Source organism: Sus scrofa, chromosome 1, assembly GCF_054392235.1.
Source record: "Sus scrofa isolate SSC_HxYL_T2T_F1_AM1 chromosome 1, Sscrofa_HxYL_maternal_Yorkshire_Landrace_v2.0, whole genome shotgun sequence".
Classification (NCBI taxonomy): Eukaryota; Metazoa; Chordata; class Mammalia; order Artiodactyla; family Suidae; genus Sus; species Sus scrofa.
Genome location: NC_139383.1, coordinates 170186041 through 170205436, shown reverse-complemented (window position 1 = coordinate 170205436; position 19396 = coordinate 170186041). Strand labels below are relative to the sequence as shown.

At 36.0% G+C, this 19396-nt stretch overlaps 1 protein-coding gene across 12 annotated transcripts in view; it reads right to left on the bottom strand.

Annotated features, from left to right (window-relative positions):
• Positions 1-19396, bottom strand: part of PIGN (phosphatidylinositol glycan anchor biosynthesis class N) — a 99210-nt gene that overhangs the window by 13865 nt on the left and 65949 nt on the right. For all 12 annotated transcript variants that reach the window (XM_021099773.2, XM_084977283.1, XM_084977309.1 and 9 more), the window contains 7 exons: positions 14994-15096; positions 13029-13115; positions 12862-12917; positions 12501-12576; positions 10275-10348; positions 5224-5266; positions 2595-2647 (listed from right to left, as the gene is read on the bottom strand). In XM_021099773.2, the coding sequence (XP_020955432.1) occupies positions 2595-2647; positions 5224-5266; positions 10275-10348; positions 12501-12576; positions 12862-12917; positions 13029-13115; positions 14994-15096 (492 nt within the window). The remainder of the gene's footprint in view (positions 1-2594; positions 2648-5223; positions 5267-10274; positions 10349-12500; positions 12577-12861; positions 12918-13028; positions 13116-14993; positions 15097-19396) is intronic.

Sequence of the window (19396 nt, the reverse complement as noted above, 5' to 3'; positions counted from 1 at the left end):
GGTTGAAGATTGCTCAGTATTTGGTTGTAAATTTTGTTTTTTTAAGGCGAGAAGTTGAGCTCCACTCCTTCTATTACACTATCTTAATCCTGTCTCTGACAATGCTGGATCCTTAACCCATTGTACCACAAAGGGACTCCCCAGTGAGCTCTTCTAAACCCTACTCTTACAATGTTTAGACTCTGACAAACCTTCCCTACTTACCCTGCAAGGCTGAGCTAGATGCCCTGACTAAAGTCCGCACAGCACCTAAGAAACTATTCTAGAAATTCTCACACTGCACCATGCTGCCTGCTTATGAGCCTGTTTCCTCCTCCAACCGTATGCTCCCTGAGAGCGGGAGAGTGTATGTTACTTGACCTATGGTTGATGATCAATAAATATTTGCCCGATTGAATTGAGATTATGCACATTTAAAAATGCTTTGTGTTTTGTGCCTGTTATTACTGGTAGTAACAGTGAAATTTGTACTTTGAAGAAAAAAATCTGCCATGTACAGATAAACCTCAAGCTAATCAGAAAATATCAGATCCTTAATTTGTGTAATATAAATTAATGATGCTGTACAGATATTAATGATGCATATCTTCATGCAAAAATTATATCATTTTTATCCCATGGCACCTCTTTAGAGCCAAAACCAATGCAGATTTCTACCATCAAAAAAGTCTCACACCATGTTCATAGAAGCATTATTCACAACAACCAAAAGATGGAAGTAACCCAGGTGTCCATGATGGGTGAGTGGATAAACCAAATGTGGCCTATATATACAATGGAATATTATCCAGCCTTAAAAAAGTAAGGAAATTCTGACACATGCTATAACACGGATGGACCTTGACTATACTATGCTTAGTGAATTAAGTCAGTCACATAAAGAGCAAATATTGTATAATTTCATTTATGTGAGGTATCCTGGAGTAGACAAGTACACAGAAACAGAAAGCAGAATGGCGGCTGCCAGGGCTGGTGGAGGAGGGAATGGGGAGTTTTTTTGCAAGATCAGTAATTATGGAGATGGATGCTGGTGATAGTTGCACAACAACATGAACTTAATGTTGCTGAACTGTACAAGTAAAAAGGGTTGAGATGGTAGATTTTATGTACATTTTGGCATAATTAAAAATAAAACAAAAAGTCTCCCACACAAAAATGCTATATTTTGTCAGAATGTTTTCCAAACAAAATTGTAACTAGTTTAAAACAAAAATAAGCTAATCAAATTATGGGGAGGGTAATTTATAGCCAAATATAAGAAACACCATGAAGGATAAAAAAACAGAACTGCAGAATAATATCAATAATAATATTTTCCACTTATTGAAGCTTATTTGATGCCAGGCGCTGTGCTAAACTGCTTTACATGGATTAACTCATTCAAAATGACTGCAAGTAGAGGCAGGGAAGAGATCAGAGACATTAAGCCACTTGCTGATGGTCTCACAGCTAAAAAGTGACAGAAAGAGATTAATTCCAGGAGCTCTGGTCTAAAGCCCATGCTGTGACCCACTATCTGCCTGGCCACTTTGGGCTGGTAAGGACACATTAAAACTTTCCCTAAGCTTCAAACTTCAGAGACTAATGAAAACAAAGCCAATGATCTATGCAGTACCATTTATGTGCCTAACACACAAGGAATCACAGAGATTCAAATCATCTGATTACTGAGAGAGGCAGACATTTATATAAATAACAAGGGAGTACCAGCCTGAGCTGCCTAAGAAGCAGGAACAGAAGAGAGAACATTTAACAGAATATCTCACCCAATGCTATTCAACTCCTGGCAACCCAAGGCACTGAATGAATATTGACTAAATGCAATAAAATTACTCTATAAAAATGGATTTTGTCTCTGAATGCATTTGAAAACAAAAAGGCAAAAGGATCAACTTTCTTTCTTTCCCACAAAGAGAAGGAATTTATGAGCATATGGAGGTTCCCAGGCTAGGGGTCCAATTGGAGCTATAGCTGCTGGCCTACACCACAGCCACAGCAACGCAGGGTCCAAGCCGTGTCTGTGACCTACACCATAGCTCATGGCAATGCTGGATCCTTAACCCACTGAGTGAGGCCAGAGATCAAACCTGCAACCTCATGCCTCCTAGTCAGATTCATTTCCGCTGAGCCACGATGGGAACTCCCAGATTATACTTTAAGGATCAATCTTATAGGTATCACATGTTAAAATGTTCCCATTACTAAAGATTCTAGGAGGCATATAATGATTACATGAAAGGTAAACCGCCACAGAAAATTCAGATGGCAACTTGAACAGCTTAATCATTCTAAAGAGAGACTGAGAGGTTAAGAGAAGAGTGATCTCCTTGGAGACCCTGGATTCAAGCAATTTCTCTTGCTCTTTTCTGCTGTCCTGCATTTATCTCAGACCTAACACCTATCCCCACATCATCCCAGGAAAACACTTGATAATGTGTTAATGCCAAGAACTGGAGGGACATGTTTCACTAGGCTGAAAAGAATTGCTACTTGTTATGCTTACCTTAAATATCAAATTGACACTTTCTACACTAAGATAACTTGTTACTTTTTTCAATGCACTCTTAAGAATTCCATGTGAATATATTCCATACCTTGTTCCGATATCAAGCCAGCTGCCAAAATCTTTGATAAGGAAGAAAAAATGCTGAAAAATAAAACAAAATATGGCTCCATTAAAAACAAAGGCTATGGAGAGTCTAAAACAATGTTATTTTAGGAGTATATCTTTCAGATTTTTGACCCCTTAGAACCATAGGGGATCAATAAGAAAAAAAAAGAATATGCCCTTTATTGAAATTTTTGTTTGGACAAAAATGAGCCATTGCCTAAAAGCTAGAAATAGCATTACCATTCGATCATATAAACACAAAAGTAACATCTGTGAATAACAAGAAAGAAAACCCAACCCAATTAATAAAAGACAGTAAATAATACCAAAGTCCTCAGTGAAAGGAATCACGTTGTCTATTCACCAGCAAATATTCACCGATCACCTACTATGTGCTAATCACAATGTTATATCCTGGTGATAAACCCTCTTTCAGGAGATTTGTAATCTAGGGAATTGTTCAGTCAAATTATCAGGCACATGCATGTGTGTGTGTGATGAGTGTTACCGCCAGAAATACAGGCAAGTACAGGAGCACAGAGGAAGGGGTATGTACCGCATCTGGGCTGTCCCAATAAAAAGTCTAAAAATCTAAGTGACAAGTAAGAGTCAGATGAAAGAGGAGGTGGAGAGATCGGAGGAGAAGTATGTTTCCAACAGAGAGAGTAACCTATATAAACATCAAGCGTCCAGGTAGAGCTTAGCAGGTCCAACGTGAACTGGGTAGAAAAAACAAGGAGGGAGAGGCCAGACATGATGCCAGTCAAGTAAGTGGAAGTTAGGCCACACATGACTCTCCAAGTTAATCTGAGCAGTCTGACTCTTCATTTAAAATTAATCAGAGAATTTAAATTCTCTTCTATTAGCATGTCTTTGCCTACATGCCACTTTGTGAGAAAAACTGATTTGTTCTAACATTATGTGTGGTCAATTTCGGAAAGATATTCAGTTTGCTACAACATGAAAATGTTCTCATTTGAATAAAGTGACCAGGAATCTGATTTGGGAAGTTACCCTCAGAGCTGTTTCTCATCACTTTTAGCTTAAGATGTTGTGTAGTGAAGAATTAACCTTACTTAAAGATAGCCCTGGCCTTACAGACACACTACTATATACAAAATTAGATATAACAAGGACCTACTCTGTATAGCACAGAGATACTCTGTGGTGGCCTATATGGGAAAAGAAGCTGAAAAAGAATATATGTATACATATAACTAATTCACTTTGCCATATACTTGAAGCTAACACAACACTGTAAGCCAACTATATGCCACTAAAATTTAAAAAATAAAATAAAAAAGAGAGGCCTGGCCTTTGCCTTCAGCTACTAAGGGGTGATTACTCAGCCCTGCCTGATAGGAGTGTTTTGCCTGGGGGACATCAGCTACTCGATGGTCTAATAATGTGATTTATGTTCAGGGCTTTGAGCTGTGTATTATCAGCTCGATCTCTAGAAGGACTGGAGATTAAAGGTCAGTCATGGGAACAATATGTGACTGAGCCCCAATAAAGGTCTGGACACCAAGGATCTTGTGAGCCTGGGTGGCCAAACTCCATGTGCACTGTCGGACATTGATGCTCAGAGAGCACTGCTGTCCCGCTTCCCCGGGGAGAGCACGGCCATCACTCCACATCTGGATCCACCCCCTACCCCAGACTCTACCCTCTGCATCTCTCCCCTTGGCTGATTTTAATCTGTCTCCTTTCCCTGTAATAAGCCATACTTGCGAATATAACAGTCTTCAGGGAGTTCTGTGAGTCTATCTAGCGAGTTACCAAATCTGAGGGTAGTTTTGGGAACCCTCTGAACTTGCAGGTGTAGGTTCTTCTTTTTGTTGCTGTAAGAGGCCCATCTACCTGTTCCTCACTAGAACCCATTATGAAAGCTATCACCTTAGTAACATCTTCCCACTTGAGAAGCTCAATTTCCTCTTTCCTTCCTCCTCCCCTCTTTTCTCCTTTCTTTTTCATTCTGAGAAAAAAGTTAAAAATCAACATTTCAAGTAGGAAAATGATACAGTACCTAAGTCTAAAGTTAGCTTTTTCAGGAGTTTCCGTCGTGGCTCAGTAGCAATGAATATGACTAGAATCCATGAGGATGCGGGTTCCATCCCTGGCCTCACTCACTGGGTTAGGGATCAAAGCGTTGCTTTGAGCTGTGATGTAGGTCACAGATGCGGCTTGGATCCAACGTTGCTGTGGCTGTGGTGCAAGCCAGCAGCTATAGCTCTGAATCGACCCCTAGCCTGGGAACTTCCTTATGCCACAAGTGTGGCCCTAAAAAGTGAAAAAAAAAAATTAAAGTTAGCCTTTTCTGTTAACTTCCTATGGAAGTTTCATTTCAGACACAATGCATCATACAAGACAAGGAATACAATGACAGATTCAAATAAGTGAAGTTAGAAGACGTTTGACATCTTAAAAAGAACACTCTTATTGCATCTAAGTCATACAAAAAGAAATTGACTTATGTGTAAATTATGCCAGCACTGGTAACTCAATATCTAAAGATTTCATGTATAGAAATGCATTCATATTATACTTGATTAAATTAACTCAGCACTTAGCTTCTCAATCTTTTTTATATTGAATATCCAATAGTGTCTTACCAAAGCCATAACGTCTGATATGATGATAACCATGAGAAAAAGACTGGAAAAAAATTAAAAAAAAATGCATGAAATATGACAGGCATATTTTAAAAGCACATTAAAATCAAAACGAGAATAATCAAATAACCTAATATTCTGTTATTAGTATTTTTGCTTCTGAAAATACTATATTGACAAAAGCTCTCCAGCTTTCTTCATTATCATGGACTACTGTCCTACAGTGATGGGTTAGATTTCAAAAATGCTACTTAACACTTTGAGTATTTATTTCATGGTATAAAAGGGACATGAATTAAGGGATCCCACATACTTTCTGCCCAGTTTCCTCCACTGGTAATATCTTACAAAACTGTAGGACAATATTACAAGCAGGATATTAGCAAGGTACGGTATGTTTCCATCATCATAAGGATCTTTCATGATACTGTTTCATAGCTACATTTATCCTCCTCTTGCCACTTCCTGCCTAATTCCTAACCCCTGGAAAACACTAATCTGTTCTCCTTTTCTATAATTTTGCTATTTTAAGAATATTGCATAAATGGAATCCTTTTCTTCTTTTTTTTTTTTCTTTTTTTTTCTTTCTTTTTTTTTTTTTTTTGTGGGGGGCTGCACCCGCGGCATACAGAAGTTCCTGAGCCAAGGACTGACTCTGAGCCACATCTGCTGCCTACACCATGGCTGTAGCAATGCCAGATCCTTAAATCACCATGCCAGACCAGGGATCTAACTGACAATGCCACAGAGACAAGCCAGATCATTAACCCATTTCACTACAAAGGGAATGCCAATAGAATCATTTAAATCATCTGTATCATTTTGGGATTGAGTTTTTTTGACTCAACACTGTTCTCTTGAGATTAATCTATGGTTCTGTTTGTATCAATAGTTTGTTCCTTTTTATTGCTGAGTAGTACTCCATTGTATGGAGGTACAATTTATTGAACCACTCAAGTACAGAAAGACATCAGAGTAGTTTCCAGTTTGTGGCTATTACAAATAAAACTGCTATATAAACATTCATGCACAGTTTCTGTGCAAACACAAGTTTTCATTTCTTTAAGAAAAATAGCTGAGTGCAATTGTTAGATTGTGTTGTACGTTCAGTTTCATAAGAAACTGTAAAACTCTTTTCAGAGTAGTTGTGTTATTTTACATCTCAATCAGCAACATATAAGAGCAATTTCTCTGCACACTCACCAGCATTTGGTGATATCACTACTTTTTATTTTAGCTATTTCGATAGTCATGTAATGATGCCTCTGGTCCATACAGGTCTCTGCTTAAATGTCTCCTCATAGAGGTCTCCCCTGATCAATATATTTTTCTTCCCAACAATTAACACTACCTGACTTTTTATTGTTATTGCAAGAATTCTATTTATCATTTGTCTCCCTGAATAGATAGTAAGAAACTCTATTGACTAGTGTACTACCAACAATAGGAACAGTAACTGGAATGTAATAGAAATTGAAAAACATATGTGTTAAATTAGTGGTAGAAGTTATCAGCATAAAATAAAATTGGAAACAGCTATGACTACATATTGCGATATCTCTTTGAGATATAAGACTGACTTTAGAACTTCTCCTTTTTGGTTCCACAGAACACTAAAAAAATTAGACCCAGGAAAATTTCGACTTGGTAGCAACAATACCAAAAAACATCATAAAAAGCTAATATCACCCTGGAGTTCCTGTTGTGGCTCAGTGGTCAACAAACCCAACTAGTATCTATGAGGACACGGGCTTGATCCCTGGCCTTGCTCAGTGGGTTAAGGATCTGGCCTTGCTGTGCGCTATGGTGTAGGTCGCAGATGCAGCTCGGATCTCACATTGCTGTGGCTGTGGTGTAGGCCAGCAGCTACAGTTCTGATTGGACCTCTAGCCTGGGAACCTCCATGTGTCAATGGTGCGGCCCATTCAGAGTGAAATATGTAACTGAAAAAATAATTTAATGCTGGAAGAAGCAAATCTTGACAAAGGTTTATAATATCTGACCTTAGGTAAATTAGACTTGTCAGAGATAATAACCATAAAAGAAAAAAACATATTAGTATAAAACATAGATAAATGTCCCAAATTTCGTTGTTAAATTTTAAAAAAACTGGGAGTTCCTGTCGTGGCGCAGCGGAAACGAATCCAGCTAGTGTCCATGAGGATGTGGGTTTGATCTCTGGCCTCGTTTAGTGGGTCAGGGATCTGGCGTTGCTGTGAGCTGTGGGTGCAGGTCGAGGACAAGGTTCAGATCCCTCATTGCTGTGGCTGTGGTGTCGGCTGGCAGCTACAGCTCCGATTCCACCTGTATCCTGGGAACTTTCATATGCTGCAGGTACAGCCCTAAAAAGGCAAAAACAAAAACAAAAATATTCCTCAACTGTGTCTGACAGACATTTTTGCTTGGCTCTTTCTTACACCCATTTCAATCCACAACTTCCTTCTCCTTAACCACTTTCCAGTTTAGAATCAAGGTGTGCCAGACAGAGGTCTGTTCTTTTTTTTTTTTTTTTTTTTTTTTTGTCTTTTTGCCATTTCTAGGGCTGTTCCCGCCGCATATGGAGGTTCCCAGGCTAGGGGTCACCAGAGCCACAGCAAAGCAGGATCTGAGCCACGTCTGCAACCTACACCACAGCTCACAGCAACGCTGGATCCCTAACCCACTGAGCAAGGCCAGGGACCGAACCCACAACCTCATGGTTCCTAGTCAGATTCGTTAACCACTGAGCCATGATGGGAACTCCAGAGTTCTGTTCCTTGAGACATAATCCAAAATTCCATTGGATGGGGCATTTGGAAAGATAATGCTTCCCTGATGAAAAGGGAGAATCAGCTGACACCTCTTTTCCTTTCCCCCCATTAGTCCTTCTTCTTGTATGTGGATGGCAGATGTGATTTATGAACATATGAAGAGAAAAGCCAACGCCCCAAGAATGGGGGAGCAGAACAGAAAGGCAGCATTGCTGATGACATGACACCAGCTCTCAACTGCCAACTTCTAGACTCCAGGTTTTGTGAGGCACATAAATCCCTATTTCTCTCAGCTATTGTTAGTTATATTTTCATTTCTTATAGCCAAAAGCATTCCTAACAGATCAACCATTACATAACCTTCAGGTATTCTCTGTTAGTGGCCTCTGCTCAAAATAACAAAAATCTTTGAAATGAAGCCAGACTGAGAAACTGGGTAAATCATTGATATTTATAAAAGTTAGTTTTAAAGTCATACAAAATAAAATAATGCTAATATAGCTCTTCTATTTCACCATTGTCCATTTCATACTTAATGGATGAGTGGAAAGAAAACCAGTTAGAATCATTTCACTGGTTTGTTATCTTGAACACATCCTGGGCATTATGGATCTAATAGGCAAGTTATTAGTATAAACCCCACCTCCCATCTGAACCCCTAGGCTTTCAAGAATTGTGTTGAAAGAAAATGCTTAGCAATCTAATAATGATATTGAAAATGTGAACAATCACTTGTGATAGAACATGATTGAAGATAATATGAGAAAAAGAATTAATACATATATGCATGACTGGGTCACTTTGTTGTACAGCAGAAATCAACAGAACATTGTCATAAAGACTTTTTTAAAAAATGAAAATGTGGGTAGAAAGAGATGATATCAGTGTAAATATATTTAGCAAGTGGATATGGCAATGAGGGGCAGATAGATTTAGGCTTGTGAGATGAATTAGATAAAGAAAACAGGATGAGGAGCTAGTGTTCAATAGAAATAAAGGGAATTGCTGGGTTCAACGTATGACAGATTATGTTTGAGGGATCACTGTAATATTAATGGGGGGGTATTGTCAATGATCTATAAAGGTTTTCAGGTCAAAAGAGAAGACATTTATAAAGCCATATCTTAGTCACCTTTGTCTCAGTTTTCTCTCTTTGTATTTAGTTTTTCATTGCACTTGTCTCGGGATAAAATTACTACAAACACACATATACACATAAATATATATATACATAAACACACATTTTGATGAGGTCCCCAGCTTCTCATTCCACAGGTCTCCAGCTCTCATTTAAACTTTAATTAAAATCTCCTCTAAAAAATTACATCCGTAAAAAGTTTTTTTATTGCATCTAATTAACTATCTTCTATGTAGTATTGACAAGGTATAAAGGCTTTTAAGGTTAAATTCATGTACATATACTGTAAAAATGTACTAGACTAGAAATGAGACTTCTGCTATTTTTAAACAGTGTAAGAAAAATTTTTTCTTATTATTATGGCATATACATAATAATATGCTACATCTTGTTGTAGTTTAAACTCATCAAGAAGAACATGCAAATTTATGCTAATATTAGTTATTTCTTCCAGTGCTGAATATTCCACTTTGATTCAAGAATAACAAAACTGTTAAGAAGCAGCATATTTATCTCAAGAGTCTTTCAAAGAGGCTGATCAGTCCTGTGCTGATGAGGCAATTTTATTGCTTCAAAAAAGCAAATGAGTTGAGTTCTGAATAGAAGCTTCTCTTTCAGAGTCTTGGCTGCCTAAGACTGACTGCTCCAGAACTTCCTAGAAACTCAGAAAGAATACTTCCCATTCCATTTTGTCAAATGTGTAGAAATTCAGATGTAAATTAGTGATAGCTAGAGGTTAATTTCAAGCTATGAAAATGACAAAATGTTAACACATTTGTCTAATACATATTTAAGAAATAATCCAAAGGAAAATAGAATGATATCCCTTGGGTTCTGAGGCAGTTATACCTAAAATAAATGTTATTAACTGTAATAATTTAACATTTATATCTTATAGTTTTCTAGGGGGACTCTTCACCAGCTTGAATATCTTAACATTTTATTGTTGAGAAAGCATTTTTTTCTGCTAGAGGCTCTAATTGACTAATTTCTTCTAATGACAACTGAACTCTGACTAAAAGGGTGAAGCGTTTTTTTTCCCCATTTTTATAATAAACAATCTACATTACAGTGTCTTAACAGCAATTATACAAACTACCCTCAAATTTACTCTCATTTCCTAATAATGGAAAAATTCAATGCTCCTTAAACATTCATCTTACCTTTTTGATGATAACTGGGTAGTTAACTGAACAGCTTCAAAAGCGCACATCACAAAAACAAAGGGGATTAAAATCTGAGTAAAAGAACGACAAATGATGCCATGAGTAGTTGTAGCATTTGAAAAACTTTTTGAAGTAAATACTATTTCTGCTCATAGAAGTATTTCAATTTTTCAAAGTTTATCTATATTAGTAAAAAGCAAATACTAAAATAAAATCATGATACCAATGACAAAGGGAACAATGATGAAATGGGCTTTAAAAATCAAACAAGACAAATACCATATGATATCACTTATATCTGGAATCTAATATACGGCACAAATGAACCTTTCCACAGAAAAGAAATTTATGGACTTGGAGAATAGCATTGCCATGAGCTGTGGTGTAGGTTGCAGATGCGACTGGATCTGGTGTTGCTATGGCTGTGGTATAGGCCGGCAGCTGCAGCTTCAATTCATCCACTAGCCTGGGAATTTCCATATGCTGTGGGTGTGGCCGTAAAAAGCTAAAAATAAAAAATAATTTAAAAAAAGTAAAATAAAATAAAAAACAAAAATACACATACAGGAGTTCCCGTTGTGGCTCAGCAGAAATGAATCTGACTAGTATCCGTGAGGATACAGGTTCAACCCCTGGCCTTGCTTAGTGGGTGTGGCCCCAAACACACACACACACACACACACACACACACACACACACACGTACGTATGTGTATATATATATATATACACATACATATGTATGTATGTGTATATATATATATATATATATGTATGTATATACATTTGTTTTTGATGTTTAAACAAAGAGGGGAGGGAAAAGCTATCAAAAGAAATGTTTAAGACCACATAAGACACTTATTCAAGTGAAGGATACCTGAGTAAAAGAGTTCCAGGAAGACTTTCAATTCTAGCCACATCAAAGAAAAGTCACCAAGTACATTATGTCAGTAAAAGCTTACTGAATTAAGCTGGAGGTTAAAGATTTAGCATTTAATTTAAACTTTTGTTTTCCTTTCTTTTTTTCTTATTTTTAATTTTTTTTTAAATTTCTTTTTTCTTTTTTTTTTTTTTTTGCTGTTTAGGGCCACACCCGCAGCATATGGTAGTTCCCAGGCTTGCAGTCAAATCAGAGCTGCAGTGCCAGCCTACACCACAGCCACAGCAATATCAGATCTGAGCTGCATCTGCGACCTACATCACATCTCATGGCAACACTGGATCCTTAACCCACTGAGCAATGCCAGGGATCGAAGCCACATTCCTAGGGACACTAGTTGGATTCGTCCACACTGAGCCACGATGAGATATCCTCTTTTTTTTCTCACTTTTAAATAAAGGCCCATCTTCTTTAATAGACTGAGAAAAGAACAACTATCATTTAAAAAATTTGAATGAAGATTAAGGAGACAATAATGTAAAATAATTCAACAGAGAATGGTATATGAGAAAACCTTTTTAACTCTTCTTAAAATTACATTTGTATTAGTGCAGTAACAAAAAAGGATATTTATCCTATTAAGAGACATACTTTTAAGAATTATTACCTGTGTGATCTGCATAGCAAGTAATCAGATTTTAGACAGATATTAGTTCCTCTATTTAAACAAATATATACTAACTACATGAAATGTGTCAGGCACTGTGGTAGAGGAAATAAGATAAGCTTAATGAACCTAGAGGAAAAGGGAATGAACATGAATTACATTCCACTGGAGAGTATGAACCCCTGGAAAGGTGATAATCTGTCATTATCTTAGAATCCTCAGTACCCAGCTGGTGCTGATAAGCCTTCAATGACATATTTACTGAATGAATAAATTGGCTCTAGGTATAGGGATTATGAGGGAAGATGGTAACATGTTGGCAGTCTCATGGATGGGGAACACAGGTTCAGGGAGCCTTTGATGTTGAGGAGCAATGCAGTTTTGATCCACTCTGTACTTCCCACAGCTTTAATCATCTTTGATAGGACTACCTGGGACTAACAGAGATTCTCTACTTCTTGAAGTTAAATGGGCTTAAGAGAAAAGCAAAAAGATTATATTTTGGAGTAAAGGCTAGAGGGTACCACCTCCCATTCAGCAGTACCTGAGAAGGTATTTTCTTTCCGTGCTATTTAAATCTGTCACCTTATAATCTTAATGTCACCTGTTACATAATCTTAATGTCACAATGAGTTCATAGTCTTAATTAATCAGTATCTTAAGAAAATAAAACCAACCTTCCATATCATCAGGGCTCCCATCATATAAGGACTAAACACGGTCAGAAAGCAATAGACAGAGGCAAGATCAAAGCTAGGGAAGCAACAAAAAGAAAGAGGATTTTAGCATTCACACTGTAACTTTAAAGGAATGTTCTTCTAAAAATTATGTTTAATTTTCTGAAATCTATTTACTAAGACACAAATATACTGTATCAAGGAATATTACAAAGTCACTAAAATAAATGAGGTAGAATTGTATGTGTTGATGCACACTAATTTCCAAAATATACCCTTCAGTATAAAAAGCAAGGTACAGAACTGAATCTCATTTGTATTATTTCCTGGTTACATGTATGGTGTTTTTATTTAAAATTACCTGTTAACAGAAGCTATATTTCCAGTTCCAAAAAAGGCTGTCACTAAGAAGAAAACCTAAATAGAGTTAAGGAAATGCCCAAATTCATACAAGTTTCTTTTTCATTTAGAACAGATAAGCCTTCTACCATGAAGATGCCTTAAAATTAAAGTTCAAATAAAGGATACAAGGAAAAAGGCCCTACGGATGTCATCCAGAGAGAAATCTCGAAACTGGGTTAAATCAGTATTACAGGCGAACTGGATAGTGGAAAGCTGTGAGATAAAAAGAAATACATGAATGCATGATAACAGTTCACATACTTCTACGCTCAAAAGCAAACTTACTGTCTAAGCTACAATAGCTATAAAGATATCCTGTACTGACCAAAATTTTAAAAATCAGCAATAAATCTATCCCTATAGCTAACTGAACACTGAACAGAGTTGTAGTAATATTGTATATGTAATAAAAGCAAGAATTGGGCTTTTTCTTATCCCATAAAATGCTTCAATTTATATCCCTATATCATTCTCCCCTTTTCTCCCTGACTTCTCAGTGTCCTGATATTCTCAAACCCAGGTATGGTATGATAGTAAAAAGCGTAATAAAATTAACTATTTATGTTTCTTTGTTCTTCTGTTAATTCATTTGTAAAGAAATTATTTTCCCTCTATAAAAAAGCAAAATATTTCTGTCCTTGGTAAAATAGGAAGTCTCTCAGTTCCAGCAAGATGGGTACACTCATGATAATCCATATCTCCCAAGAGAAAAACTTATGAAAAATTTTAAAAGGAGACTTTTCCCATCTCCCATTCCTGTGTAATCTTCTACTAAGTTCTCAGGATACTTTAACACCCTTTTCTAGAAAAAGGTGTATCTACTTTCAGTTGGAGTATAGAATTTAAAAATAACACAATGGGAGTTCCCATCGTGGCTCAGTGGTTAATGAATCTGACTAGGAACCATGAGGTTTTGGGTTCGATCCCTGGCCTTGCTCAGTGGGTTAAGGATCCGGTGTTGCCGTGAGCTGTGGAGTAGGTTGCAGACGCGGCTCAGATTCTTTCTTGCTGTGGCTCTGGCGTAGGTGGGTGGCTACAGCTCCGATTAGGCCCCTAGTCTGGGAACCTCCATACGCTGGGAGTGGCCCTAGAAAAGGCAAAAAGACAAAAATAAATAAATAAATAAATAAAAATAACACAACGAACCTCATTTTTAATTTAATAATTATTTAATTATTAAAATATTGAATATTTAACATTAAAGAAAGTCTGACCATTTTCTCGAATCTGATCATGCATTGTTTTAATGTTCCAGGGCTGAAAGTTAAAAACCTAATTATTCTATATACTTCAGTAAAATTTCTTTATTGAAACTATTTATTTTAAATTATCCCATACTCTTTATAAACTTAACTAGAACCAGTTAAGGTTAAGTCAATGGATCAACTATGAAGGTATTTTTCTGCAATATTCATTTTATCTGACCTCAGTAAAATTATAAATACTCTATACCAGTTTCTTATAATTATCTTCAGTATTAAAATAAAGGCAAGAGACATCAATTCACTCTCTAGCTCAGTGTGATAAAGGTGTCTTTAATATTTGATTGGCTTTTAGCCAATACAAAGTATATTATGTTGAATAAACAATCTAAGATTTGGACTGAGGCCACGATGACTACTGTGACAAAATAAGCATTTTGGATTGGAATGACTAGAAAGAAAAAAATAACACTGGGAACACAAAAGTCACCTTATGATGAAATTCATACATTGACTTGTGACAATATAAATATTCTTCCAACTAAAATAAACAGCAGGAAAGAAAAATTACCTGTGAAAACAATGGAAAGTAACATAAAGAACATTCTTTTTCCTCTATTCCTTCACTTCTATTGATGTTTTTACATCAGAGACTCTCAAATAATCTCTAAGAAAGTCCAATCCATAGAATGCCCATAAAACATACGGTCATGTTTTTCTGTCATAAGTGAAAATCTCCTTACAAACTAATTGTTTAACTTAATTATTAATGTTTTAAATAATTTAATTTTGAGTAGAACTTTTGATGAAATAACATTGTAACTTCCTTATAAGATAGAAAATATTTTAATAGTCTCAAATAAATGTAACAATGATTTTGATAAGCTACCTTCTGTTTACAGGAAATACCAGATTGCTGCAGGGTTTCTTGTTCCATGTATATCCAGACAAACATCAAACATGACAGTACTAATGGAAAAAGAGCTTCATACCTAAGGGGTGAAGGGTATGGGGGTGGAAGTGGGAAGGGAGAAATGAAAAGAAAAAAAAACTTTAAACAAAGAAAAATGCAAATTTATACTGATAGGTCTCTTTCTCAAGAAAACAATCTTGATAATACTTCTAAATCACAATATCATAAAATTTAAAATTTCCAGGCTTTCCTGAAGAACAAAGTAATAAAGTAATATTTAAATATCAACCCCAAGGAGTTCCCATTGTAGCTTAGTGGGTTAGAAATCTGACTAGTATCCATGAGGATGTGGGTTCAAGCCCTGGCCTCGCTCAGTGGGTTAAGGATCCCATGAGCTGTAGTGCAGGTCACAGATGCAGCTCAGATCCCATGTTGCTGTGGCTGTGGCATAGGCCAGTAGCTGCAGCTCTGATTTGACCCTTAGCCTGAGCACTTCCATATGCCGCAGGTACAGCCCTAAAAAGAAAAGTAAATAAATAAATTTCAACTCTGACACCATCTTTCTTTGAAATTTATTAAATTTTGAGATCATTATATGTTTAAAATAGTAGTGATATTTAAAAATCATTCACAAGGTAAACAACAGACATATGCAAAAAAGAAAGAAAAAATAAAGACAAGGGTAAAAGACAATTCCTGAGTTAAAATTACTGATATACATAGAAGAATAAGATGAACATCCCCAGTTTTTTAAAAAGTGAGTGCAACAAGGGAAACTCTCAAAAAGAAAAAAAAAAGAGCCAATAAATACATGAAAATATTTTTGACCTTATTAATAACTGATACAAAAATTAAAAAATAGGGAGATGCCATATGCACTTATAAAATTTACCCATATTAAAAAATAATGTTGACAAGAGCATAGTGAAAAAGGAACTCTCATACACTCTATGGAGGAATAAACACTTCCTGGAAGGCAATCTAATACTATTTACCAAGAATCTCAAAAATATTCATATAGCATAATCCAGTATACTAGGATTTTATCCTGAGAAAATAATCGGACACATGCACTATGATTCCCATAGGAAGGTGTTTGTTGTAATATTGTTTACAAGAGAGAAAAAGGAAAATAACCTAATATCCAGAGGGGAGTTTGGTTAAATAACATATGGTACATGTCGAGGCTGGCATACAATGTGGACATTATAATGTGGACCAAGAAGAAATGTTCAAAAGATAATACAGTGACAGGTGCCTTTTCTAATCCTTTTCTGCTCTAATTTAGATAAGTGCTTTACCTGTGTAATCCCCCAAATACTCCACATAAGATAGTACTTATCACACTGTTTTAATCACATGTTTACATATGTGCACTCCCCACTGGTTTATAAAATCTTTGTGTCTTTTCATCACTACAGGCTCAGCTCATAATCAGTATCTGGTGAGTTTTCATGATTAGGTGGAGGTTACAAAACAAAATCAAACAAACCAAGTCCAAACAAGAAAGCCTCTATTTCTCTTTCAACTTCTTTAACTATTGAACTCTATTCTGTACAGCACTATTCCTAAACACAAGAAAGCAAAAGAAACAAAATGCTTTAAACTCTACCACAGATCATAAAACTAAAACACTGAAGATCAGGCAGAAGAAAACGTTTAGGTTTGAGAAAGCATACACAAATCACTTGGTACATAAGATTTAAAACACCCAAAGGATATAAACAGACAATACATACCTGAGAAAATATCATTAGTGAAACAAGTACAGAAAAGTATACAAAGCTGAACCATTTTTGGCCTACTAAAATAGCATTTAATAGTCTTATTTTAAAAAGAAAATACCAAATACTGTGAAGGATATGATGAAATAGGTTTTCCCTCATAGGTTGCTGGTAATATTATAAACTGGTACTGCTCTTAAGACAAAAGTAAAAAAAAAAATCATACTCTATGGCCCACCTATACTACATCTGAGAAGTGAACACAGGAAATAATCTAAGTATATAAAAAGCATATACATAAAAAAACCTCAAAATATTATTTATGATAATAAAAAGTAGAAATAAAATGACCAAAAAATAGAGAATAATTTTTAAAATCAAGGTTATTTATATTAGAGAATATTAAATATTTATTAAAATGATGGTCAGGAAGCCTATGAGCCACCTGGGAAAATGCTTCTAAAATAATGTTAAGCAGAAAATAAAGATACAATAGTACATGTACTATTGACTATGATTAAATACTGTGTTAAAAAACAAATACAGAGGTAAGACTGAAAGGAAATATGCTAGAACTTCAATAGGAGGGGTAGGGTTAATAAATAATTTTTCTCCTTATCCGTACTTTCCAAAATGTGATTATACTATGTTTACAAGGACTAAAAGAAAAAAAAATTGAAAAAGAAAGATTTAGAATGCATGTATCCTAGCCATTCTTTAAAATTTAGTTCATGGGGTTGGTGGATACAAACTTTAACATTTGTAATGGATGGGCAATGGGGTCCTACTGTGCAACACAGGGAACTGTATGCGATTGGGTTACTCTGCTATAAGACAGAAATTGAAGAAGCATTGTAAATCAACTATCCTTTAATTAAAAAAAAAATTTTAGTTCAACTTCCATATGAGTTCTTTTTTTTTTTTTTTTTTTTTTGTCTTTTTGCCATTTCTAGGGCCGCTCCCACCACATATGGAGGTTCCCAGGCTAGGGGCCTAATCGGAGCTGTAGCTGCCAGCCTATGCCAGAGCCACAGCAACGCGGGATCAGAGCCACGTCTGCAACCTACTCCACAGCTCACGGCAACGCCAGATCCTCAACCCACTGAGCAAGGCCAGGGATCAAACCCAAAACCTCATGGTTCCTAGTCGGATTCGTTAACCACTGAACCATGACGGAAATTCCTCCATATGAGTTCTTGATGGTACCAATTCATTTCTCCTACTCCAATCCTTTTTTTAGTCATTCTCTGTATCATACAATTCACAGTTTAACTTATAATAACTTAATTGTTGTATTTTATAATTGTCTAACAGCTCTATTATATACCTGGGGTACACTAATTGTTCTACCTGTATGTCTGGCTACACAGGACACTACAACTGTAGGGAAGAAAAATTTAATTGAATCAAGAAGGTGTATTCTCTGAGCAAAAGAGAACCATGATTTTTAAAATATTTGAACATGGAGTTCCCGTGGTGGCGCAGTGGTTAACGAATCCGACTAGGAACCATGAGGTTGCGGGTTCGGTCCCTGCCCTTGCTCAGTGGGTTAACGATCCGGCATTGCCATGAGCTGTGGAGTAGGTTGCAGACGCGGCTCGGATCCCGAGTTGCTGTGGCTCTGGCGTAGGCCGGCAGCTACAGCTCCGATTCGACCCCTAGCCTGGGAACCTCCATATGCCGTGGGAGCGGCCCAAGAAATAGCAAAAAGACAAAAAAATAAATAAATAAATAAAATATTTGAACATATATTAAAGTATTCTTTCCTCATATATAAAAATATAAATACCATAGTTCTACAAATAGTAACAGATATACCTCTTTTCAAAAACTAAAATTTTTGTAAAATGTAGATGAATAAACTGATAAAGACAATTTCATTTCTTTCTCTTTTTTTTGGGCCACACTTGCTGTATATGGAATTCCCAGGATCCCTAACTGAACCCATGCTGCCACAGAGACAACAGTGGATCCTTAACCTGTTGCACCACAGCAGGAACTCCAAAACAATCTTCTTATGGGACTTTATTTCTTTAGACAACTAATATCTCATATAAAGTCTGCATATCTGAGTTAATAAACTGAAATACCAATAAAATGTCATCACAGGCTCAGAGTGTACATAATAAAACCTTACTAAATTAGGATCTGCTAGTTTGGTCTCTGTGCAAATTGAACAGGGCTGACAAGACATTTAGTTTTTATTATACTTTGTTAAGCAAAGGTATAATATAATGAAAATTTCAGAGGAACATGTTTAACCAACTTAAGAGAACTGTTTTCAAGTATTACAATAGCTTCCATTTGCATAAAAACAATTAAATGCTGATTTAAAATGAATCTTCTTTATTCATTTAATCAAGAATGCACTGTTAGAATTTAGGATTACTAATACTGCATTTTTGTAAAGTAATAAAACTGCATTTTTAAAAAATATCCTATAATTCTGACTATTCACTTATTTACATAGAGAACCCTCCAGGTCATCCAAAATATTGATGTGGAATGATAACAGGTGGACTATGTTTTGCAAAACTGATTTGACAATGAAAAATGCACTAACTGAAATTATCAGACTGTGCTGTTTCAGGCTACCTCTATTTTTTTTCAAAGGTAAATATGCTTTCTGATGCTGGATAATATATTTCTTAATAC